This window comes from Myxocyprinus asiaticus, chromosome 28 (assembly GCF_019703515.2).
Source record: "Myxocyprinus asiaticus isolate MX2 ecotype Aquarium Trade chromosome 28, UBuf_Myxa_2, whole genome shotgun sequence".
Lineage (NCBI taxonomy): Eukaryota > Metazoa > Chordata > Actinopteri > Cypriniformes > Catostomidae > Myxocyprinus > Myxocyprinus asiaticus.
In genome coordinates, this window is record NC_059371.1 from 11,636,078 (window position 1) to 11,662,500 (window position 26,423).

Consider the following 26,423-nt stretch of genomic DNA (forward strand, 5'->3'; position numbering starts at 1 on the left):
GACATTTCACCCTAAGCATCCTGTAGCACTTGCCATAGATGTGGCTGTCTTGTCGGGCACTTCTCACGCACCTTACAGTCTAGCTGATCCCACAAAAGCAATTATCCAATTATCTGTTGTCCAATGGGGGGCAGTGGTGGCTCAGCAGTTAAGGCTCTGGGTTACTGACCAGAAGGTCAGGGGTTCAAGCCCCAGCACTGCCAAGATGCCACTGTTGGGCCCTTGAGCAAGGCCCTTGACCCTATCTGCTCCAGGGGTGCCGTATCATGGTTGACCCCAGCTTAGCTGGGATATGTGAAAACAAATACATTTCACTGTATATATGCAAAAAACATATGTATAACATGTGACCAAAATAAAGGCTTCTCAATGTCTGTGTTTCTTTGCCCACTCTAACCTTTTCTTTTTGAATTTCTGTTTCAAAAGTGTTTTTTTTTTTCTTTGCAATTCTTCCCATAAGGCCTGCTGCTCTGAGTCTTCTCTTTACTGTTGTACATGAAACTGGTGTTGAGCGGGTAGAATTCAATGAAGCTGTCAGCTGAGGACACGTGAGGCATCTATTTCTCAAACTAGAGACTCTGATGTACTTATCCTCTTGTTTAGTTGTACATCTGGCCTTCCACATCTCTTTCTGTCCTTGTTAGAGCCAGTTGTCCTTTGTCTTTGAAGACTATAGTGTACACCTTTGTATGAAATCTTCAGTTTTTTGGCAATTTCAAGGATTGTATAGCCTTCATTCCTCAAAACAATGATTCACTTATGAGTTTCTAGAGAAAGCTGTTTCTTTTTTGCCATTTTTGACCTAATATTGGCCTTAAGACATGCCAGTCTATTGCATACTGTGGCAACTCAAAAACAAACAAACAACAATGTTAAGCTTCATTTAATGAACCAAATAGCTTTCAGCTGTGTTTGATATAATGGCAAGTGATTTTCTAGTACCAAATTAGCAACATAGCATGATTACTCAAGGATAAAGTGTTGGAGTGATGGCTGCTGGAAATAGGGCCTGTCTAGATTTGAACAAAAATTACTTTTTTCAAATAGTGATGGTGCTGTTTTTTACATCAGTAATGTCCTGACTGTACTTTGTGATCAGCTGAATGCCACTTTGGTGAATTAAATTACCAATTTCCCTCCGAAACAGCAAAATCTGTACATTATTCCAAACTTTTGGCTGCCAGTGTATATTTTATATTTATAATTTGGGATACTAAATGCTGGGGTGGCAGATGGGGTGGCAATGCTTTTCTTAGGGTAGCACTTGCCACCCCGGTAGGTCCGCGACTGGTGTCATACCTCAGACTGAAGAGAGCAAGATCTCTGCAAAACAGTCTGCATGTGTGACACCCTCGGCCAAAATCGAGTTGTTTGGTGTCTGCTAGTGTGGCGCCGGCTTTATTTTACATTCAGTGGCCCATACTATAATTGTTTCAAACAATCACAAAACAATAGTAAAAGAGAATAGATACATAAGAGTAATCTATATTTTCAAAACTTTATTCCAAAACACACGCATACAGCTGTCTTTGCCACAACATGTACTGTAATATACTGTATATTTATCTTGGTATCAAGCAATTACACAACCAATATCCACCCGCCCTCACTTTTTTGCATAACAAGATTGAAATGAACCTTCTCTTGTCTAGAGAAAAAAAAAATGGTGATTAGTTTCCTTTTCAAGCAATCAGCAAAACACTCCTGAAAACCATCTTTCATAATGTGACATTCTGTCCCATCAGTCCCATATAAACACTTTTAACCATGTGCTGGATGTACTCAGTTGGTTTATGTCATAGGGGGCTAGATTTCTGTCAGCCTTGAATACATGTTGGAACTTGTGCTAAAGCTAGTTGGACTAAACCTCAAACAATCACTTTTAGATTTTGGCTGCTGTCAAAATAAGACTTTACAGTAAACCAGGCCCCTATTTCTTTAAAATTCATTGTCATTAAAGACATTGTAGCCTTCTAATATAAACATGCTACTGGCATCACAGTGTGGACTGGTGTTGGAGCGTTCAGGGAAAATAAACACAAAATAACAAAAAAGAACTATATTCTCACCGTAATGGCAGTATAGATGAAGAATTCAGCAAGAGTTTAAAGTTTGGTGAAGGTTTGTGAAGATCCTTTATCATACTAAACAAATTCTCTGTTGAAAAGTATCCTGATTTGAGGGACAGATCAGGAATCTGAGGCCAGAAACACTCTATGCTAGTATGCAAATGCAGGCACGAATGCTTGAACAACGCACTGCAAGCAAGATTCCATTGTACATTTTTAAACATGTTCTTGTGTTAATGTGGCTGCAACAAACCTCCATACATAAGGGGGCGATAGAGATACCTTCAGATTTTTAGGCTATTAAACTAGGTCGCTAGCTATAAAAATGTTGACAGTTTATGTAACTTTAACTTTCTCAGCAAGATTCTCTTCAAACTGTTGCTCTGCCATGACAGTAGTTGACCTGGAAGAGAAATGACTATAAACGAAGACAGTTTGACATACCTGCATTGCATTTTGAATTGCATTCTGACACATTTTGTAACGCAACAATGCATGAAATTAAGCTTGCGTAGCTAGAAGCATTTGTGTTCTTACGTCTGTACTTACATAGAGTTTCAGGCCTAAAGTGAAGGTTCTGTGAAGTTTGGGATTTTTAAGTTAGCTGAAAACAGTCTTTATCAGGTCAAGCAGACCTGTGGTGCCACTCTATATTATTGCTTTGTAAACAGAGACAACTGGGATTTTTCTAAATAATGACGATCTAGACACATTGTTCCTACTGTAAGTACCATAATCTGCAGAAAATTTCATGTTCATAGTTATACAGACATATTATTTTTATATTAGGAGAAAACTTGAACAGCAACATATTTTACATAATATTATTTCAAAATGACACAGAAATCAAAATATACAACAGTGCTTTCATGAAGGGAACAGCAGGAACAAGGAAACAAACGTACATCTCATGAGAAGAAATATTATTTTTGACGGTTGGTTTTTGAGTGTGCCGGTTTAACATTCAGTGTTTAGAAACAGTCAGGTGTTAAATGGGGATTTCGGAGGTGGGGGAACTCTAAAACCGGCCCAATTTAACCCCTGATACAGTATTTTTAAACACATTTTCCTTAAAGGGGTAGTTCACCCAAAAATAAAAATTCAGTCATCATCTATCATCACCCTCATTTTGGGTGAACTGTCCCTTTAACTAAAAAAATAAATAAATAAATATTAAAGGAATATTTCAGGTTCAATACAAGTTAAGCTCCATCAACAGCTTTTGTGGCGTAATATTGATTCCCACAAAAAATATTTTTTACTTGTCTGTCATTTTCTTTAAAAAAAATAAAAAATAAAATAAAAAATATGGGTTACAGTGATGAACTTACAACTGAAGTGAATGGGGTCCAATCCATAAATGATAAAATATTCAAAAGTATAAAATACTGTTTCAAAAGTAAAGCCACAAGACATTAACAATAAGCAAGTAAACATGATTTTAGTGTGATAAAATCACTTACTAACCTTTCTGTGTAAAGTTATAGCTAATTTTACAACATTGTTGCCAGGGCGATGTAATGTCAACAATCCCTAACCCTAAAATTACTGCAAAAATGATGATTTAAACAACTTTACAGCTCAAATAATACATGAGTTTTAACAGAAGAATTAATGTAAGTACTTTTATAAAATTACAAGCTTCACATTTCTGTTTAAACCCTCCAAAAATTTGCACCATTCACTTCCATTGTAAGTGCCTCAATGTAACCTCGATTTTTGCTTTTTTAAAGAAAAAGAGGGATGAGTCGAAATTAATTATTCTTGTAATCAACATTATGCAACAAATGCTGTTGATTGAACTTATATTGATCCTGGAATATTCCTTTAAGGGGCGTTCACATAGACAGCAATTAAATCGCTGGAAGTTGCTGTTGGTAGTAGATGTTCCAACATTCACTGCATAAGGCAGAGGATCCTGTGACCTTCAATGTCTTCACTCTTCTTGGTGGTCGCTACATCGCATTGCTATGTATTTCTATAAAGTTGAACTTGTATCGCTAAATGTTGCTGCTGCTTATATTACCTCAAATTACACTCTTATTGAGAATCTGTGACTTCTGGTCACATTATGTCTGCAGATCAATGACAGTGTGAACACCCCACTGGAATCAGAATCAGAAAGAACTATATGGGACAAGCTGGTGCTGTAGCGTAGAAGTCAGGGATAAGAAAATATTGGATATTCAAACCTCTGGGCATTCCCTGTTCTATATCTAATTTATCCTATATCTGTAGTTGGAACGATACAATCTATCGTGAGAGGTATGAGCAAGACATTTACAGACAGTATTTATTCTATGTCCATGTTCAGCTAATTATTATAGGTAAAAGAGCAGTGCTGTCAGGCATCCAAACACTTTAAATCTCAGGGAATCAAGGCTGCTAAAATGAGTTGCTCCTTTAAAATGATCTGAGATCCCAGTTCAAGCTTATTTTTGGAGCCAATATCTACTCAAGAGTCTACAGAGAGGTGTTGACCACCAGCCAATCCAAGGTCCAATCCATATCAAGTCGACCTATCCTTGTTGTCTGACAAAGCTCTGGTAGGTGCTCTAGGGATTTTAGAGATGAGTTGAAACTTGAATCTTATCGCTATAATACAGTTCCAGAGTCTGGCATTGTCTCCTTCTGAGTCTTTGAACCCCCTCCAGATGTGCATAAAAAGACAGTCCTGTCTGTTAAATTGGTATAGAGTTAACATTCTTCTTCACAGCTCCAGCCAGGCATATTCTCTCTTCTGTCTCAATCTCTATCAATTTGGAACAGGGCCTCCTGTTCCCGTCGGGAAGTGGAGAGAGCTGCCAAAAGGATACACGAGCTAAGACAGGTTTCCAAAGGAAGCTGGAGAGAAAGACAGAGACAGGAGAATGAAATAGAGCATTCATTATTCATGTGAATGTAGGAAATACATATACTGTGTATACAGGCATCATAGAACTTGTCTTGTTAGACCTTCATTCATCGACCCTGGCTTTACCTAGTCATCTATTCGAAATCCCTCTACACCCGTTCCATCATCTGATGCTTGTCTTATGAGGCAGAAATTCAGATGTTTAGGAGCTTTGGAAACACACAAAACCAGACTAAATCCAGTACTCAGCTGCCTGAGGCGTCCACAGCGCGTACTATGGAATACAGAGATACACAACGGCTCTCTTACAAAACCTAGTAAGCTGTCTATCTAGACAGCATTTTAAGACATTCTATGCATGCTTCGAATGCAAAGGCTGTTGAGATACCTTCAACCTGGTCTCAAAGAATCATATTACTATGCCAACATTTTTGTTTCCTAGTGAAATGACCACTTGAGGCGCTACAACACCAAAAACTTTTCAGTTAGGTTTAAGGTTTAGGGTAGGGAAGAGAAAGTAGGTTTTGTTTATTTAAAATCTGATAGAGCATTACATGTAAAAACCTAATCTGTTTAGGAGAGCATTTAACTTGCTTTTAGCACCATACAGTGGACATTTCACCTCAGAACTGCCGTAATACGTAATATAAAACTCATAATATCACTTTGCAAAAATGTCGCCACAGTCATGTCATTATCATGATATCAGACTGAATACCTTCTTTTGCCCAAAAACTAAGGCCAAAAGAAAGACATATACAAAGCTGTGCGCATTTACAGAAATATGCTTATATGTTTACTTCAGATTTCTTGAGAAAAAATAGCATTCATATTTTCTGGTAAATTTTGCAATCAGAAAAGCATTCGACGGTGATAATTTTTCAGAAAGCTAGATGGTGCTAGAGTGTTTTTTAGCTGTCAATCAAAATTGGATTTCATTAAAAAAAAAAAAAAAAAAAATGAAGTATCAAATTGTTATCTGCCTTCTGGGACAGTTCTCAAGTTCATCAGTAAGACCATGCAGCAGCACCAGCGAAACGCCGGTAATGTACAACTAGTTAAAGCAGGGACAAGTGCAAACCCCAGTAATGTACAGCCAGCAAGTGCCCTGCCAACTGACCCTGCAGACTGGCCTTGTGTTCCTTTTCCTTTTATTTATTGAAAATTGGCACCTTATATACCGTTGGCTTATTGTCAGTATAATAAATAATAAATACTAATGTTGTTTACTACAAAACTGCTCTTTGAGACAGGCTTAATGAGTGGGGTGATCGTTTTTGGGGTTACGGACACACTGATGGGGAGCCCCCACACAAAGTTTTGCTTAGGGCCCCCAAAGGGCTAGAACCAGCACTGATGAGGGTGAGTAAATGAAGCGAAAATTTTAATTTTGGGGGGAACTATTCCTTTAAACCAGCTCATGTTGTTGACTGGATTTAACTAACCACCAAGTTGGTTTTCGCTAGTCAGGCTGGTCTAGTTAAGAAGGGTTTTGGGCTGGTCAAACTGGGAGACCAGCTGGCTGACAAGTTAAACCAACCGACCACCAGTTTGGCAAGGCTGAGAGACCAGCTAAAGCAGCTAAAACCTTTTTTTTTTTTTTTTTTGGATTTTTCAGCAGGGCAGTCAAAACTAGTGTGAATTTTATACTTAAAATAATCTTTCAGAAATAACAAATTCGGTAATGCTTTCTATGAAGCCCATATTTATAATGCATTAGTAATGTCTCATAATACGGCGTAATAATATTTTATAACTTCTCATAAATAATTGTAACCAGAATTTTAATACATTATAGTACTTACATATTCATTGTTATACCTTAGAGCATAATGCATTATAACACCAGCAATATTAATTTTTTATCTGCAGAAGTTATAATTATTAAATACATTTGTAATATATATATATGGTGTGGCAGCGGGGGCGTGGTCAAGCATCTCTCCGGAGAGAGAGAAAGCGGTAAGGGCGCTTACACCTGAGCTAAATGATGTCTAACACCTGTCTCTAATTTCAGTGAGCACGGGGAGAGCGGCATAAATAGAGACACACCGCAGATAGAAGGGAGAGAGCCTGGGCACCACAGACCTGAATGAAACAAAGAGTGTTATTACAAATGATGAGAGTTTATTTTGTGTAGCGGTGTGCGATTGGAGATTAACTTAGTGGATAACGCAAAGACTGTGAGATTGTAATTGTGCTACAGACGGAGAAAATAAATCCTTACCTAAACAAGGAAAGCTGCTTCTCGCCTCCTCCTTACACTGGTGCCGAAACCCGGGATTGAAGTTTGGGTCGAAGATGGATGGAATTCGTCCCGTAGAGTCCTCCCAATTGGCGGAGATCCTCCAAGCCCTCGCCAGCCTACATCAGAGCCACCAACAGACACTGCTTGAGCTCCGACAAGATCAAGACCGCCGGTTTGTCGAGCTCCTGCACGCTCAAGCCGAGGACCGGCAGGCGATCCGGAGCCTCCTCAACCAGGAGACGTTCTCAGCCGCGACCCCGGACACTCCCACGCCGTTACCCCCGCCAGCATTACAGAAAATGGGGGCGGCGGACAACCCTGAGGCCTTCCTGGATTTGTTTGAGCGGACCGCCGAGATCTGGGGCTGGCCGCTCGGCCAATGGGCGGCCCAACTGATCCCACTATTGTCCGGGGAAGCCCAGCTTGCGGCTCAACAACTGCCAGCGACGAGCCTCCTGGCCTATGGAGATTTAAAAAGAGCCATCTTGCAACGGGTTGGTCGCACTCCGGAGGAAAGTCGTCAACTCTTCTGGAGCTTGAAGTTGGAGAGCTCTGACCGCCCGTTTGCCTTCGCCCAGCGGCTCTGTGACGCCTGCTGAAGATGGCTGCTAGCGGGGGAACGCGACGTCCATGGATTTATCGACCAGGTGGTACTGGAGCAATTCACAGATCGACTGCCAAAAGGGACGGCGGAGTGGGTCCAGTGCCACCGCCCGGCATCATTGGAGGAAGCTGTCCAACTTGCGGAGGACCACATGGCGGCGATCCCGAGGGCGGAAGAGCCCTCCTACATTTTCTCTCCTCCCTCTGTTTCTTCCCCCTCCCCTCTCTCCTCTCGTTCTGCTCTCTCTCCAGGTCCCGTTCCTGCCCCACGCAGACGAGGAGGACTTCAGCCCCTGAGACCAGTTCCCCGGGTGTGGGAGGCGACACCTTCTCCTACTCCAATGCCCCACCGCTCTCCCCCTCGGGGAGGGGCTCCGCTGACGCAAGTGCGGGCGTAGCACCTGGGCCGGCCTGCTGGAGGTGCGGAGACCCGAGCCACTTCCGAGATCAGTGCCCTCTGATGGAGCTGGGGATGGTGTTGCGGGTCTCTGACCTCCCACAGGCTGCCCCCGACTGGGCCGGAGCGTACCAGATACCGGTAAGTGTCAAGGGGGGGATTCGTGTTACGTAACCGCCCCTATCGATTACCCTAACACAAGAAGAAAATTGTTCGGGAAGAATTGGATGCAATGCTCGATATGGGGGTAATAGAAGAATCCCACAGTGATTGGTCCAGCCCAGTTGTTCTAGTGCCTAAGAGCGACGGGTCTGTGCGATTCTGTGTGGATTATAGGAAAGTCAATGCGGTGTCTAAATTTGACGCATATCCAATGCCTCGCATTGATGAGTTGCTCGATCGGTTGGGCACTGCTCAATTTTACTCAACATTGGATTTGACGAGGGGTTATTGGCAGATCCCCTTGACACCAATCTCCCGTGAGAAAACCGCCTTCTCCACACCGTTTGGATTACACCAATTTGTGACACTTCCGTTCGGTTTGTTTGGGGCCCCGGCTACGTTTCAGTGTCTCATGGACCGAATCCTCAGACCGCATTCAGCCTACGCCGCTGCCTATTTAGATGATATCATCATTTATAGCAATGATTGGCAGCGGCACATGCAACATCTGAGGGCGGTTCTGAGATCGCTGCGCCAAGCGGGACTCACAGCAAACCCAAAGAAGTGCGCGATTGGACGGGTGGAGGTACGGTATCTGGGGTTCCACTTGGGCCACAGGCAGGTGCGTCCCCAAATTGACAAGACAGCGGCGATTGCGACCTGCCCGAGACCCAAGACCAAAAAAGGGGGTGAGACAGTTCCTGGGGCTGGCTGACTATTATAGAAGGTTCGTGCCTAATTATTCGGACGTCACCAGCCCGCTGACTGATCTCACTAAAAAGGGAGCTCCAGATCCGGTCCAGTGGACGGAGCAGTGTCAGCGGGCGTTCACGCAAGTTAAAGCTGCACTTTGCGGGGGGCCGCTTTTACATTCACCTGACTTCTCTCTCCCTTTTGTTTTACAGACAGATGCTTCAGACAGGGGCTGGGGGCTGTGCTCTCGCAGGTGGTGGAGGGGGAGGAGCGCCCGGTGTTGTACATTAGCCGTAAAACTCTCGTTGAGGGAAACTAAGTACAGCACCGTAGAAAAGGAGTGTCTCGCCATCAAGTGGGCAGTCCTCACTCTCCGATACTACCTGTTGGGGAGGGCCTTCACCCTCTGTTCCGATCATGCCCCACTCCAGTGGCTCCACCGCATGAAAGATACCAATGCCCGGATCACCCGTTGGTACCTGGCTCTTCAGCCATTTAAGTTCAAGGTGGTCCACAGACCGGGGGCGCAGATGGCTGTCGCCGAATTCCTTTCCAGGAATGGGGGGGGAGTGGTAGGCAGGCCGGATGCCGCCCCAGACTGAGTCGGGCGGTGGGGATATGTGCAGCGGGGGCGTGGTCAAGCATCTCTCCGGAGAGAGAGAAAGCGGTAAGGGCGCTTACACCTGAGCTAAATGATGTCTATCACCTGTCTCTAATTTCAGTGAGCACGGGGAGAGCGGCATAAATAGAGACACACCGCAGATAGAAGGGAGAGAGCCTGGGCACCACAGACCCGAATGAAACAAAGAGTGTTATTAGAAATGATGAGAGTTTATTTTGTGTAGCAGTGTGCGATTGGAGATTAACTTAGTGGATAATGCAAAGACTGTGAGATTGTAATTGTGCTACAGACGGAGAAAATAAATCCTTACCTAAACAAGAAAAGCTGCTTCTCGCCCCCCCCTTACATATGTGTATATATATATATATATATATATATCAGAATCAGAATGAGCTTTATTGCCAAGTATGCTTACACATACAAGGAATTTGTCTTTGTGACAGGAGCTTCCAGTGTATAACAATACAAAAACAATACAAAATCAGCAGCAAGACATAGATAATTATACACATACATACAGACACATTTACATTTATGCATTTGGCAGACACTTTTATCCAAAGCGACTTACAGTGCACTTATCACAAGGACAATCCCCCTGGAGCAACCTGGAGTTAAGTGCCTTGCTCAAGGACACAATGGTGATGGCTGTGGGGATTGAACCAGCAACCTTCTGCTTACCAGTTATGTGCTTTAGCCCACTATGCCACCACCTCTCACACAGATTGGTTGCAGGGGGCAACCAATAATCCTCTCAGCAGTCCGAACTGTCCTTTGTATACTTCTGATGTCTGATTTCATAGCTGAACCAAACCAGACAGTTATTGAAGTGCAAAGGACAGACTCAATGAATGCTGAATAGAACTCTGAGTATCAGCAGCACCTGTGGCAGGTTGAACTTCTTCAGCTGGCGAAGGAAGTACAACCTCTGCTGGGCCTTTTTCACAATGGAGTCATTGTGGGTCTCCCACTTCAGGTCCTGTGAGATGGTAGTGCCCAGGAACCTGAATGACTCCACTGCTGCCACAGTGCTGTTTAGAATGGTGAGGGGGGTGAATGTTGGGGTGTTCCTCTTAAAGTCCACATTCATCTCCACCGTTTTGAGCGTGTTCAGCTCAAGGTTGTTTTGACTGCACCAGACAGCCAGCTGTTTAACCTCCCTTCTGTATGCAAACTCATCGTCATCTCAGATGAGGCCGTTGACAGTAATGTCATCTGCAAACTTCAGGCGCTTGACAGAGGGGTCCTTGGCGATGCAGTCATTGGTGTAGAAGGAGAAGAGTAGTGGGGAGAGCACACATCCCTGGGGGGCACCAGTGCTGATTGTACAGGTGCTGAAAGTGAGTTTCCCCTGTCTCACAAGCTGCTGCCTGTCCGTCAGAAAGCTGGTAATCCACTGACAGATAAACATTGGAACAGAGAGTTGGTGTAATTTATTCTGGAGTATAGCTGGGATGATGGTGTTGAAAGCCGAACTGAAGTCCACAAAAAGGATCCTTGCATATGTCCCTGGTCTGTCCAGATGTTGCAGGATATGATGCAATCCCATGTTGACTGCATCATCCACAGACCTGTTTACTCGATAAGCAAATTGAAGGGGATCTAGAAAGTGTCCAGTGATGTTCTTCAGGTGGGCCAACACCAGTCTCTCAAATGATTTTATGACCACAGACGTCAGGGCGACAGGTCTGTAGTCATTAAGTCCTGTGATTTTTGGTTTCTTTGGTATGGGGATGATAGTGGAACGTTAGAAGCAGCATGGGACTTCACACTGCTCCAGTGATCTATTGAAGATCTGTGTGAAGATGGGGGCCAGCTGGTTAGCACAGGATCTAAGACATGCAGGTGAAACGCCATCTGGGCCCTGTGATTTCCATATCCTTTGTTGTCGAAAGACGTGGCTCACATCATCTTCACAGATCTTAAGTGCAGGTTGAGTAGCAGGAGGGGGGAGGAGGGGGGTTGCAGGAGGTGTTGGTGTTTGTGTGAAGTGAAGGTCAGAGTGGGTGTGGGGTGTGAGATTGGGCCTTTCAAATCTACAGTAGAACACATTCAGGTCGTCAGCCAGTTGTTGGTCCACCACAGGGTTGGGGTCAGGAGTCCTGTAATTTGTAAGCTGTTTCATGCCACTCCACACTGATGCAGGGTCGTTAGCTGAAAACTTGTTTTTCAGCTTCTCAGAGTATCTTCTTTTAGCCACTCTGATTCCCTTATTCAGTGTGTTCCTGGCCTGAATGTACAAGACTTTATCCCCAACTCTGTAAGCATCCTCTTTGGACTGACGAAGCTGCCTGATTTCCGCTGTAAACCATGGTTTGTCGTTGTTAAATGTTAAATAAGTTCAAGTAGGAATGCACATATCCTCACAAAAACTAATATATGATGTAACAGTATCTGTGAGCTTGTCCAGATTGGTGTCTGCAGCCTCAAAGCAGAGTTTGAAAAGTCCTTGTTTGTGTGGGTGAGGAGATGTAGTTCGTCCGTTTTGTTAGGGAGAGAGCGGAGATTCGCTAGATGAATGCTAGGCAGCATTGTTCGAAACCCCACCGATGGAGCCTGACCAGCACGCCTGCTCGTCTCCCTCGCCTGCATCTCCTAGTGCGTTTAAACAACACAGCTGCGCCTCTGACTAAAATGTCAAACAAAACGTCAGAATATTCAAAATCCGGGAAAAGATTGTCTGGTATATGCTGTCGAATGTTCAGCAGTTCGTCTCTAATAAAACTGACTGGAAAAAGATTAATAAACACAGGACAAACAAACAAAAACAACAAAACAATAGAAGCGCTCCACACCGAGGCGGCCATCCGTGGCGCCATCATGTCTGTCTGTCTGTCTGTCTGTCAGTCTATCTATCTATCTATCTATACAACTATATACTGTATATAATTATATACATTACACATGCACAAATTACAAAATAACACACATTCAATTTAAATTTTGAGGTATTACAAAAAACACTCGTAAAGCTACAAGGTTAAAATATATCAGAAACTCTCAAAAAAATATGTATGTTGATCACACATGTTGCTAATGTTCTTGGGTATAAACACACCCAAGAATAAAAGAAAAAATCAAACTGATTCTATACTGGACTCTATTCAATAAACTTTAATGTTTGTGAATCTTGTTTGAGACTATTTTATGAATAACTTCCATTGTATAAGTTTGACTTGTAATCTATTGTATGATACAAGTTTATGTTATGGCTGTTTATTAGAAGATATTGCTTTTGTAACTTTCCTTAAAGCAGGCAAAGACCACTTATAATATGATCATGTCATAAAGACACTTGACTGTTTACACTATGCTGCTTTTTTTCATAACAGCACATATACAGTTAACTTTTTATTAGTTTCTGCTGCGTTAACATTGGATGTTTCTTGTGTTATAATGCATTATACTCTTAGGTATAACTATGGATAGGGGACGTCTTATAATGTATTAAAACTGTATTATTTGTGAGAAGTTATAACTTATTATAAAGTGTATTATGAGACATTCTGAATGCAGTATAATGCCTTTACAATGCATTATAAATATGGGTGTAGAGCCGAGGAGGGCGGGGCCGGGCTGGAATGAGACACACCCGGTCCCCAATCAGCCTGATGGGGGCGCGCGAGGGATAAAGGCGGCCGGGGACGACAGTTCGAGAGAGAGAGAATTACAGACAGCTGTACTGTGTGGTTTTAGTTGTGTTTTTTTTTGGTTAATAAATTGTTATTTAAGTTGTCAAGCCGGTTCTCGCCTCCTCCTTTCCACTGAACCCCCCTTACAATGGGCTTCATAGAAAGAATTACCAAAAATTCATTAAATTCAGATTCATTGCAAACCATTGTTAATACCTGAAGAGATGTGCAGACAGACTGCCCAGATGTTGTTTCAGAGTCTTGAGTGTAGGTAATCTTGAAGTAGTAATTAACATAACTTAATCATGATGTGCTGTATTTCATATCTGCCTTCAGCAAAGACTGTTATCTGTGAAAAATGGAGGAAGGATATTTTCACCAAGGGCAGAAACAAAATGGACCGGACAAAATGAGATCATACCTAAATACATTAAAACTCTAGCAGTCTGATGTCTACTGGAAAAACTGCATGATATTTGGTGTACAATCAGTTCACTGAAAAAAATGCTGATTGAACGTGTTTCTTTCAGACTGAGCAATCAATGATAGTCTTGTTAAATTTGGGGAGCGACGAAAGTAAAAAGATACGAATATGAGGGAATGAACAATTCAAGATGATGAACAATGGACAATCAGAGACAAAGCCTTTGAGAGGATGAACAGGTGGCATTGTTTGAGCTACTGTGACATCAAATGCCATGGTGTCAAATCTAGTGAAAAAGTCAGAATGGTTGGTGATCTGCAGCACTGCCTCTGGCAAAGATATCTGATTGCTTAAGAAGGTAAAGAAGATGAATAGCATTTAGGATGAACAGAGAGAGGTCATAGAAAGAGAGGCTGGGAAAGAGTTAAAGGGATAGTTCACCTAAAAATGAAAAACTGTCATTATCACGGACAGCATCAGTCACCATTTTCTGTACTTGTTTTGGAAAAAAGATGCAATGAAAGTGAATGGCGAATGAGGCTGTCAGTCCCTAACATTCTGCCTAACATCTCCTTTTGTGTTCCACAGGGGGGAAAAAGTCATACGGGATTGGAACAACATGAGGGTAAGTAAATGATGACAGAATTTTCATTTTAGGGTGAATTAACCCTTTTGTTTAACTCTCCCAGAAACATTCTCTATGCAAGTATGTGAATGCAAACGCTACCAGTTACACAAGCTCAATTTCAGGCATCGTTGCATTCAGAAATGTGTCAGAACGCAATTCATAACGCAACACAAGTATGCGTGCACTCTCAGTTTTGCTGCAAGAGAGCGCTATGGTAGACTATACACTTTCTTTTTCTATGGTTCTTCTACAGTTCTTTAAAACCTTCTTTAAGGAGCTTTTTGTCCTTTTCTGAGTCTGTGGCCACTATATGCTTTTGTTGTATATATATAAAAGCTGTGTGAATATTCTGCTAAAAATCTGTTGTGTTCTATGTAGAATAAAAAATGATACAGGTTTTGTGTAAATGATGACAGAATTAACATTTTTGGGGTAAACTATCCCTTTACAGCAAAAAAGAGGAAGAAAGACATGCCGAAAATGTGGATTGAGAAGCTTGCTGTAGCAGATGTTCGGTAGGGCCTAATGATGCTGTCCTGATAGAAACAGGCATATGGAGGAGACAAGCTGATTATGCTGGTGGATAACTCAGGGAGTTTGTGTGGGTCTGTCTTCTCTAAATGAAGCTGGGCGTATCTCCTATTAGACTTTTGCATTAACAGCATCAGCAACATCAACAATTTGGTTTGTCAAGGACTTAATATCGTACTTAGTGTTATGTAATGTGTTTCGTTTAACTATCATTAATTTCACATCTGATACTCTGCTTGATACATCTTTAAAGTAGTTTTCTGACTTACCAAGTCCCCCAGTGGAACGAGATGAAACATTAAAGCCTTTCATTTTTACAATGCTCCTAAATATCACATGAGCAACATGTATTACAAAGGACGTTAAAAATGCATGGAAACACCATGCATTAATTTGTATGAATGCATTTCATGCTCAAGACTAGTGATAAAGTTCACACGAGGAGTCCAGACGGGAATGGAAACACTCTCAAGCATGATGGTGGGACCTGCAGAATACACATTAACTAAAAACAACAGATGTTTTACATGCAACTCAATCACTTTTCCTACTGACAAAAAAACCCCAACTGGTCTTAAAAGCTGGTCAACCAGCCTGATCAGCTGAACAGTGTCCAAAACTCCTCTAAAACCAGCCAACAGACAAGTTTAACTAGACCAGGAGACCAGCTAAGGCTGGTTTAAGCTGTTTTTTAGCAGGTTTGTTAACTGAAACAAAAGATTTTTGCTAAGATAAAGTGGCAGATCAAAAGCTTTTTTCTCTTCTGGTTTGTGTGATATGTTTAAGGGCTATTACAGTTGTGCGGTTAGGTGGTAATTTGCAGAAGAGGTAATAAGGTTTGGTGCTCAATAAGAACAGAAATTATAGTGATGGGAGAATCTACCCCTCTCGCAGTTAAATTGCTTTTCGGTGTGAATTCAGGAGTACAGGAGTACTCGGGAGGGCAGAATTTTGTTAGCCTTACTTGGTACCAAAAAAAACAGAGCAATTTAGAAGAGAACAAAGGCAACATTCCTGAAGATAAAAAGGTGATTATACTGAAAGGTCAATCTACACCTCCAAATCACTCCTGTGAGGGTTATGAGCTTTAACAGAGACACACTGTAAAAAACAAATGTATTTTTACAGAGAAAATACAGTAAAATTTAACATTTATTCCCCATTTTTCAATAAAAGTGAAGTTCCCCTAAAATACATTTATTCATACCAAATTTACATTTTCCCTGTTACTTTACTGATTATATGTGTTACTGACAAAAACAGGCATTCTCCTTTAAATTAAGGTAAATGTCGTGTTTTTCAAATGTGAAAATGTCATTTTAACCTGGGATGTCTGTAAAAACAAGATTTCTTCCAGTGTAAAAAAAAATCTATTGTTACAGAGAAAATACAGTATAATTATTTTTTTTTTAAATAAAAGTGTTAAATTCCCATAAAAACACATTTATTCACACCAAATTTACATTTTTAGCAAATACTGCTCATTGAAAAAAAAAAAAACCTCCAAATAAACAACAAACAGTGTATGAATTTGACATCCAATTGTTGCAAGCCTGAAGCATTTCGCTGTTTTTTTGAAGGGGGACGTAACGTTTAGTGGGCGTCTTGTGGTAGTCTTGCAGGATGAAGACAGAACCTTCTGCCTTTGTATGATGTCCATTTCTGTAAAACAGGAGGCAGTGAGGAGCAAGTATGTGAATCGGAAGACCAGGAGGGGCACCAGTTCTCTGATCCTGAAGACTCTGAAGAAGATGATGAGGATGAAGAAGAGGACTTCTCCCATGATGAACCATCCTCAGCCTGTTCCACTGACACTAGGCAATCCACAGGTGACCTATCTGAAATTGGGCATTAATAGCTCTTCCGCCCTTTTCTCTCTGTGGTGAACAAGGTAGACTCACATGCCAATGCTGAAGTAAACGGACAACATGCCCCTCTCATTCAGTCGGTCGGTACACGTACCAGGTCATTCCGTTTGTTTATGAATGAGAAGTTTCACGAGTGCCGCTTCTCACTGTGCATGCGCTGCTGTAGCTAAGCAAGTGATTGGCTGTAGCTGTAACCAATCAAGCGATCTGCCTTGGTTGGACCGCAATTGCCAAGCACACGATTGGACACTGCTGTAATCAGTCACAAGGGTGTAAGCGCCCTTAACCGTTGACATTGTTTCACAATGCGCAGCTGCCGGAAAAGACAAAATTATAAAAACTCCTATTCTGAATAGAGCAACAAAGTCAAACCGTTTTATTATACAAAAATATTTTCCAGGACAAATAATTATTTTCCAGGACAATTAGGTATTTTTCTAATTTTCCATGACTTTTCCATGACTGGAAAGCTGCATTACAAAATTCCATGTTTTCCAGGACACGTGGGAACCCTGTAATTGCATTCATATAAACAATGGTGAATGTGATTTGGAGGTTGCTTTTTCACTCTAAAATTAGATTTTTACTCCACTGATGGTTATGTTTAGGGTTGGGTTTTGGCTAGGGTGGAAGCTTTAATAAAATATGCCTTCCTGTTGACATCATTTACAACTAAAATCACAAATTGCTTTTGGTGCCACTCTGTGGACATTTCACCTTAACAACACTTCCAGCTTCAGCCACTGGGGGCAGTGATTTCTATTTCGGCAAGCACAGACTGATTTCAGCAGTCGCCGAATTCAGTGTGATTCAGTGTGACCAGCCCAACCAGTGAAAACCAACTTATGGCCAACAAAGACCAGCAAACCACCTGGTTTCTACTCTTTTTTTTTCCTTTTTCAATGTGATTTTCATTCTTAGATGTACCATTCAACCCAAATATGTATAAACATTGCAAAGTTAATAACAAGTTGTCACGGCCCAGTCACCTGTAACAGTGGTGTCCGCCCTAATCTTAATTGCTTCTTTTTTTATATTATTTGATTTTTGAAAAGTTTGGGCGCCAGACAGGTTTATGCCTGTCACAATGTAATTTAACCCAGGATAGCGTAAGAAAACCACCTGTTACATACAACAAAACAAAAATGTACAGAGAGTCTGAATTTCCTTCCTTTCAACACTTTAATGGACAAAAAAGGGTTTAACCAACACCCCTCAAATAACAAAGTCAAGAGTTAATTTGATAAAAATAAATAAATAAATAAACGATCGTTGAACAATAGTTCCAGTCCCAACTACTAATTTCTTTTCTTTTTCTTGTTGTTTTCTTTTTCACATTCATACAATACATAGGATGCGAATCCGTGCAGATACGGGTCACAGTTTGAAGTAACCAGGTGTCCACAACAGCAGACTCACATGTCCACATTAACTCCAAATTTGTACATGTAAAAGAACATATTAAATAAGCAATTAGTAGAAGAAGGGGTACAAACCAAACCAAAACACACACACACACACACACACACACAAAACAATATCACAGTAACTTGGGAAATTAGCTACAAAGAGCGTTCACTTCTCCCCAATAGACACACATCAAAATTGCAGATTTGAATGGTAAGTGTGTGTGTGCGTGTCTGAGAGCATGTGTGCTAAAATGTTTGTGTGAGATTATGGCTTTGTGTCACTGACCAAGTTTAGCAGATCGCAAAGTTACTGAAGAGTGTTTTGGGACCGCAGTGGGCTCAAGGATGATCCTATATCCGACCGTGCATTCACATTTGGACGGCTTAAGAATGAAGCTGGTTTGTGAAAGTGCGTCGCCCCATTTCATGGAAGACAGTGAAGACAGCGTGTCTGGAAGCGTCAGGCCGACAGGAAACATAAACCCCACTCCACACGGTACCCATACTTTTCACTCCTCTCCGACAACCCTCTCACGAGAACTGCATTCACATGTTACATCTCTCTCCCGGTGCGCTAGCCTCGCCCTTATATTCGCTTCTCCCTTTAATTGACACATGCCTCCCTTTATGTCATTGAATTGTCAAAGTGAAAGTAAAATAAAATTTTAAGTGGAATACGGAGTCCCCCCCCCAGAGAAAACAACCTATGGTTGTTTGAAGAAGTGTGAAACATCAAAAGCCCGTGAATTCTTCATCTTTGTTGGATAAACCTTGGAATATTTCCAAAAGTTTTTGTTTTTCCTGGGCCTCCAACAGATTTCGGATTGCACACATGTGCCGTGTGAACATTTTCTCCTGTAGATTCCAAGGCTATCCGGTAGTTTACTAGTCCCAACTGCTGGATGATGTGGTAAGGCCCTTTCCACCGGGGGGCTAGTTTGGCACTGAATTTGTTTTTTGCACTGGATTGTGGAAAGTTTCTAAGACATACTCGTTCCTTTTCTTGGAAAGTGTAATCTCTTCTATTTTTATTGTAGCTTCTAAGTTGTCTCAACTGAGCTTTTTTGCTGCATTCTTTGGCTTTTGATTGTAGATGAGCCAGATGTTGGATGACATCATAGGAGGGAATGTCTGGAGTAAGATATCTCCCATGCAGTATTTTATCCATTGGACCCTGCAACTTTCGTCCAAGCTGGAGTTCTGCGGGGGTCATTCCGATAGTCTCCTGCACTGCTGAGTTTATAGCGAAACAGAGTTCAGGTAAGAATTGTTCCCACTTGTTATGATTGTCATCCACATAAGCTGAGATCAATACGGTTAATTCATTCAGTCATGTTGGTTTGAGGATGATAAGCTGTGGATAGTTTGGGTGTTATGTTCCACTTCTCACACAATTCCCTAAATATAGAAGACACAAACTGTGTCCCTCTGTCCGAAAGGATAAAATCTGGAACACCCCATCGGGTCAGAATTTCCTTCCTGAGGAGAGATGCAATGGTCTGCGCATTAGCACTAGGCATAGGAAATAACCCAATCCAGCGTGAATAGTAATCATCGAAGACAAGGAGGTACTCATTTCTCATGGTACTGTGTGGTAATGGTCCCATTATATCAACTCCTAACATCTCGTTGGGCTGTGTGGTGGTGATAGGTTGTAGTTTCCCTGCATTTTTTTTTGTTGTCACTCTTCAAGGTTTGACATTTCACACATCTTTTGACATGATTTTTTACATCCTTCCATATGCTTGGCCAAAATACTACATTCTGAAGATGTTTGTATGTCTTGAAGATTCCTACATAGCCACTCATGGGGTTGGAGTGGTAGTGATGGAGAACCATAGGAATGAGGCTGCGAGGGAGGTACACTCGGTATCGAAAATGGTTCGATGAAAGCTGAGTTTTGTGGTAAAGCTTATCTTCGACAATCTCATATCGCTTGATGTTGTGATTCTTTGTCAGTGTTTTGAATATGTTTGTGATTTCAGGATCCTTGTGTTGTTCTTCCCAGATAGCAACAGCAGAGACTGGGATTTCAGGATCCTCCTTTCGGCTGGAGTACAGGCTGCAGTCGGGTATGATGGGAATTCTCGAGAAAGCGTCAGGTGCTACATTTAATTTTCCCTTACGATACTCAATGATGAAATTAAATCTTTGCAGTCACAGGGCCCATCTGATGAGGTGGCCGGTAGTTTTTACGGAACTCAGTACCCATTGTAGCGCGGAATGGTCAGTCACCACTGTAAACATCTTGGGTTCAAGGTAATGTTGCCACTTCTCTAGTGCCCACACGACTGCAAGGCACTCCTTTTCCATTGTAGAGTAATTATTTCCGCTTTGTTCAAGTTTTGGCTTGCATAAGCAATCACCTCTTCTCCACTGTGGTCTTTTCATTGTGTCAGTACGATACCTAAACCACTGTTGCTGGTGTCCGTGAACACAATGAAAGGGAGGCTGAGATTTAGGTGTCTAAGAATGGGAGGTCAGGTTAGGCATGATTTCAGTTCTTGAAAAGCTTGTTCGCACTGGGGCACCAAACAAATGAATACCCTTTCTTTTTCAGAGCGTTTATGGGCTCAGCGATCCGAGAAAAGTTGGAGGCTGGTCCCCTGCCAGTGCCCACAACCACAGAGGTCATTTCCCTGTCCCTGCCTGTGTTCACAGCCACAAAGGCTGTTCCCCTGAGCCGCTTCCCCCTGAACCCTGTCCAGCAGTGGTCGCCCAGATCCCTGTCCTTGCCCTGAGGCCCCCTCCCTGGCTGCCAGACCCCTCCCCTATCCCTAAACTCCCTCCCTGGTTTCCCTCCCTTCCCTCCCTTTCCTTGATGTTGTTTGTTCTTTGTTAAGTGTTTGTCTTGTCTTTTTTCTTTTGTTTGATTTTCTGTTGGGACGCCAGGGGACGTCCCTTCAAGGGGGGTACTGTCACGGAGGTTCTACCTGACTGGACCGTGGCAGTATCGGCCTGCCTTTGTGTTTTGTGTATCCGCTTGGTGTGAGCGCACGGTTCCGGTTGTTTGGACTGCCGTGTGCGCGTCACCACAGTGCGCTCTCCGGTGATGTCATGGTTCTGTCAACCGGTCAGGTTGGGCTTTGTCTGACGAGGACCATGACATCATCGTCCCCTGTCTGTCTTGTGTTTCGTGTTCGTGTTTTGTGTGGGTGCACGGGTCTGGCAATGGGTTATCGCTGTGTGTGGTTTGCCACGTGTGCCCTCCGGTGATGTCACGGTCATGGCACCTTGCCAGGTTGGGTGTTACGCCTGTGCAGGACCAGGGCATCATTGTCCCTTGTCTGTTTTGTCGGAACGTGTTTACATTTTGCCCTTATGGTTTTCAGCTGCCACTGGCATGCTGAATCAGCGCTTCCATGGGAACCCTGATTGTTTCCATGGGAACGCTGATTTGTTACAACCTTCAGCTGCGAGCGGCAGCTGTCTTTTGTTTGTTTCCCCCTATTTATTTCCCCTCATGAGCCATGTCCGATGTTGGATCATTGTTTCTGTTTGTACTTGCTGTCTTGCGTTTGTGACAGTGATTGTGAGTGTATGTGGAAGTGTGCTTTCCTGCAGATCGCCAGTGCCGCACACAGTATTGTTGGAGGAGGATTCCTCGGATCTGTGCCTGCGTGTCGCAAGAATCACCTGCCTGGGTTTGGCAATGCACACACCCATCTCACGAACTCTCATCCCTTGCCCGCTTAGCGGCTTTCCTTATTGAGCTCGGACAAGCTGGCGCTGGAGCACCTTTTGTGTTTTTTTGTGATTAATAAAACACTGACATTTATCTCCTCTGCTCTTGGGTCCTGTCTTCCCCAGCTTACTGGCACAAGTACTGTGGTGATACATTTGGTGCTGCAATAGGGTCAGATGGTAATACCATGATATACTACATAGCCAAAAGTGGACACCACCTTCTAATTTACAGGTTTAACTATTTCAGCTACATCCATTACAAGCAGGTGAATACAATTGTGGTGAGCAGGGTGGGGCTGAGCGGAGTCTGGGAAGAGCGAGACTGGGAAGATAAGTGGCGAATGACTTTCATCTATGTGCCACACCAGTCTCGCGTTCCAGTGAGGGGCGATGGGAGTACTTAAGGAGAAGAGACAGCAGCAGATGGGAGAGAGAGATGCAGGAAGCTGTTTGTGTGGGTCTGCGTGTCAGAAGTGTGGGTGCTGAAAAGCAGCACGTATGTTGACTGTATGGCTGAAAAGTCTTTTTGTGGAATGCTGAAAAGTCTTCGACAATAAATGTCTATGTGTTTTGTCAACCCGGTCCCAGCTTCCTTTCGGTAGTTTGGGGACGAATTGTTCCAGTACCATGAGATTGATGATGCCCCTGACGTTGCTGGGCTCCTCGGGCAGCACCCACCGCCGGCAGGCGTAGCGGAGCTGTTGAACGAAGGCAAACGGGCAGCCGACTTCACTCAGCGTCAGTGTTCGGAAACGCCAGCAATGCTCTTCGGGACTGCAGCCGACCCACTGCAGGATGGCTTTCTTCAGCTTAGGGTACCTCAGGATGTTGTCGACCGGGAGTTGTTGGGCCGCGAGTTGGGCCTCCCCGGTCAGCAGCGGTAGGAGGTGGACTGCCCATTGCACCCACGGCCATTCCAGAGCTTGTAAAGGCCTCCAGCTCATCTTGCGCCCCCATCTTCGCCAGCGTCACATGGGGGTTCGCTGCTGCCGGGGTCGCGGTGTGCAGCCCCCCCTGGAGTACCGAGCTCCGCAACGCCCGTCTGTCCTCCTCATGGCCTCGAAGGAGCGCCTCGAAGCGCTGTTGCTGCTCCGCCCACAGATCCATGAGGGCCTGGTGTTGCGCCTGGTGGATGCTGGCGAGGGATCGAAACACTTCCTCTAGTGGCGAAGACGACTCCATAGCAGCGTACCTTCCTCCTTCTCCTGGGTTTCGGCACCAGTGTAAAGGTTCAGGTTGGGCAGATAAAGGAGGAAGCGGGAACCAGTTTCCACAGTTCATGTGAGTCCATTTTATCCACAAATAACCAGCAATCGCTGTACAGCTTCACTCAAAACATAAGACAGCTTTTCAGTCTCACTCAAATAAACAGTCTTCTTTTCAATGTCACTCAAATAAACAGTCCACTTTTCAGCTTCACACAACACAAGACTCTCCCTCAGGGAACAGACACGAAGACTCTGGTCTGCCTGTCTCTCTCCTCTCTCTGTGAACTGGCCGTCTTTTTATCTCCCCCGACTCTCACTGTGAACATAGAGATGGTAATTAGTCACAATTCATCTCAAGTGGACGTCCTTACAGCTTTCTCTCTCCCCAGATGGGCGCTCAGCCCCGCCCTGCTCACCACAACAATCAATCATACATCCATGCAATCAGTGCAATGCAGGAATACCTTTACAGATCTAAACCCCATACTTTTGGGATGATATTCCTACATCATGTTATTTACATGGTACTTTAAAGTATACAATGGTATCGCCATGGTGAAAGTGGTCTAAAAATAATGTAATTCCATAGTTCCATGTAGGGGTGGGTAAAAATATTGTTTTTCTGATTAATCGCGATCTTCATTTGAACAATCTCGATATCGATTCTTAAATCCCAAGATCGATCTTTCACTCAATGTGCAACTCTCCACTACAATGAGAGGAAATCACTTATATTTGCAGCCAAATTTTGCGCTATGCGACTAAAGTGAATATACAGTATTTGGCAACTGGCTGGTAAATGTTTACATTTCACTCACCAGTAATTGTGAAGTTTAGCTTTCACAGCGTGTTGAGAGTAAAATGTATTCTGTGTAATGTGGGTTCAAGGACGAGATCCACACAACCCATCTGTCATTGAATACTGTCTCTTTTAATACCCTTTCTGTTCTTTACAGTCAGTTGTTGATCAAAAACAACTACAAAAAAAAACAACATTTAATTCTAATCATGCATCGCACAGATGAGGTAAAGCCATCTGAGTCCTCTCTAGTTAACGTGCTCATTTAAAGGCGCTGTTTACAGAAATGCAGTTTTTTGTTAAAGAGGCAGTACCAGTTTTAGCACGTGTTCAACAAATCAATGTAAATACTTGTAAATAGTACAAATTATGCAATTTAACAATAAATATGTAACAAAAATAATATATGAAATATAATATCTTATTTATTGATTGAATACATTTATTTGTTCATTTTTAAAAAGCCAAAACGTGACCAAAATGATGAAAAATTAATAACATTTTATTAGTAAAATTTATATTTTCCTTATGTACCTAGTTAAAAGGTCCCCTGTATAATTAACCGTATTAGCTGGGAAATAATTTATTTTATATGTAAACAAAAGGGAAATTATAACCAAAATAAACCCATATGAATCGATATTGAATCGAATAAAATCTGAATTGAATCGAATCAAGAGCTTGTGAATCGGATTTGAATTGAATCGAGAAATCTGTATCAATACCCAGCCCTAATACCATGCCTGAAAAAAAGTATGGTATTACCATGGTACGGTACATCCATAAAGTACTGCATTTCCACCAAATAACACCTAACAAGTATTCTACCATAAGGTGCGCAGCAGTCTCCTAAAAACCATCTGGGCTGTCCAGGCCATGTATCTTTAACGAAATAAACAAAGAAATACATGACATCCAGTGTCAGATTCACTTTCCATCTCATTTTTACACAGGTTTCAAGAGTGAGCATTACATAGACATGTTTCACAGATTCAGGTTCCAGAGGGAGTCAAAACTCATGATATTTTAGAAGCTGGCTAAAATCGTGTCCTGACCATATGTACGTGAATAGTTTTGTTTATCAAGCAATATTTCTGTTCACACATAAAGTGAAAATTCACAAAATCAAACCAATCAGAACATATACAGTGGTGTGAAAAAGTGTTTGCCCCCTTCCTGATTTCTTATTTTTTTGCATGTTTGTCACACTTAAATGTTTCAGATCATCAAACAAGTTTAAATATTAGTCAAAGATAACACAAGTAAACACAAAATGCAGTTTTTAAATGAAGGTTGTTATTATTAAGGGAAAACAAAATCCAAACCTACATGGCCCTGTGTGAAAAAGTGATTGCCCCCTAAACCTAATAACTGGTTGGGCCACCCTTAGCAGCAACAACTGCAATCAAGCGTTTGCGATAACTTGCAATGAGTCTTTTACAGCGCTGTGGAGGAATTTTGGCCCACTCATCTTTGCAGAATTGTTGTAATTCATCCACATTGGAGGGTTTTCGAGCACGAACTGCCTTTTTAAAATCATGCCACAGCATCTCAATAGGATTCAGGTCAGGACTTTGACTAGGCCACTTCAAAGTCTTCATTTTGTTTTTCTTCAGCCATTCAGAGGTGGACTTGCTGGTGTGTTTTGGATCATTGTCCTGCTGCAGAACCCAAGTTCGCTTCAGCTTGAGGTCACGAACAGATGGCCGGACATTCTCCTTCAAGATTTTTTGGTAGACAGCAGAATTCATGGTTCCATTTATCACAGCAAGTCTTCCAGGTCCTGAAGCAGCAAAACAGCCCCAGACCATCACACTACCACCACCATATTTTACTGTTGGTATGATGTTCTTTTTCTGAAATGCGGTGTTACTTTTACGCCAGATGTAATGGGACACACACCTTCCAAAAATTCAACTTTTGTCTCGTCAGTCCACAGAGTATTTTCCCAAAAGTCTTGGGGATCATCAAGATGTTTTCTGGCAAAAATGAGACGAGCCTTAATGTTCTTTTTGCTCAGCAGTGGTTTTCGTCTTGGAACTCTGCCATGCAGGCCATTTTTGCCCAGTCTCTTTCTTATGGTGGAGTCATGAACACTGACCTTAACTGAGGCAAGTGAGGCCTGCAGTTCTTTGGATGTTGTTGTGGGGTCTTTTGTGACCTCTTGGATGAGTCGTCGCTGCGCTCTTGGGGTAATTTTGGTTGGCCGGCCACTCCTGGGAAGGTTCATCACTGTTCCATTTTTTCGGCATTTGTGGATAATGGCTCTCACTGTGGTTCTCTGGAGTCCCAAAGCTTTAGAAATGGCTTTATAACCTTTTCCAGACTGATAGATCTCAATTACTTTCTTTCTCATTTGTTCCTGAATTTCTTTGGATCTCGGCATGATGTCTAGCTTTTGAAGATCTTTTGGTCTACTTCACTTTGTCAGGCAGGTCCTATTTAAGTGATTTCTTGATTGAGAACAGGTGTGGCAGTAATCAGGCCTGGGTGTGGCTAGAGAAATTGAACTCAGGTGTGATAAACCACAGTTAAGTTATGTTTTAACAGGTGGGGCAAACACTTTTTCACACAGGGCCATGTAGGTTT

At 42.5% G+C, this 26,423-nt stretch overlaps 1 protein-coding gene across 1 annotated transcript in view; it reads right to left on the reverse strand.

The window, feature by feature from the left end:
• Positions 1-1,290: 1,290 nt before the first annotated feature.
• Positions 1,291-26,423, reverse strand: part of LOC127419247 (sterile alpha motif domain-containing protein 10-like) — a 128,196-nt gene continuing 103,063 nt past the window's right edge. Inside the window, exon 5 of the mRNA XM_051660509.1 lies at positions 1,291-4,913. Coding sequence (XP_051516469.1) covers positions 4,891-4,913 — 23 coding nt within the window. The 3' untranslated portion in view covers positions 1,291-4,890. The remainder of the gene's footprint in view (positions 4,914-26,423) is intronic.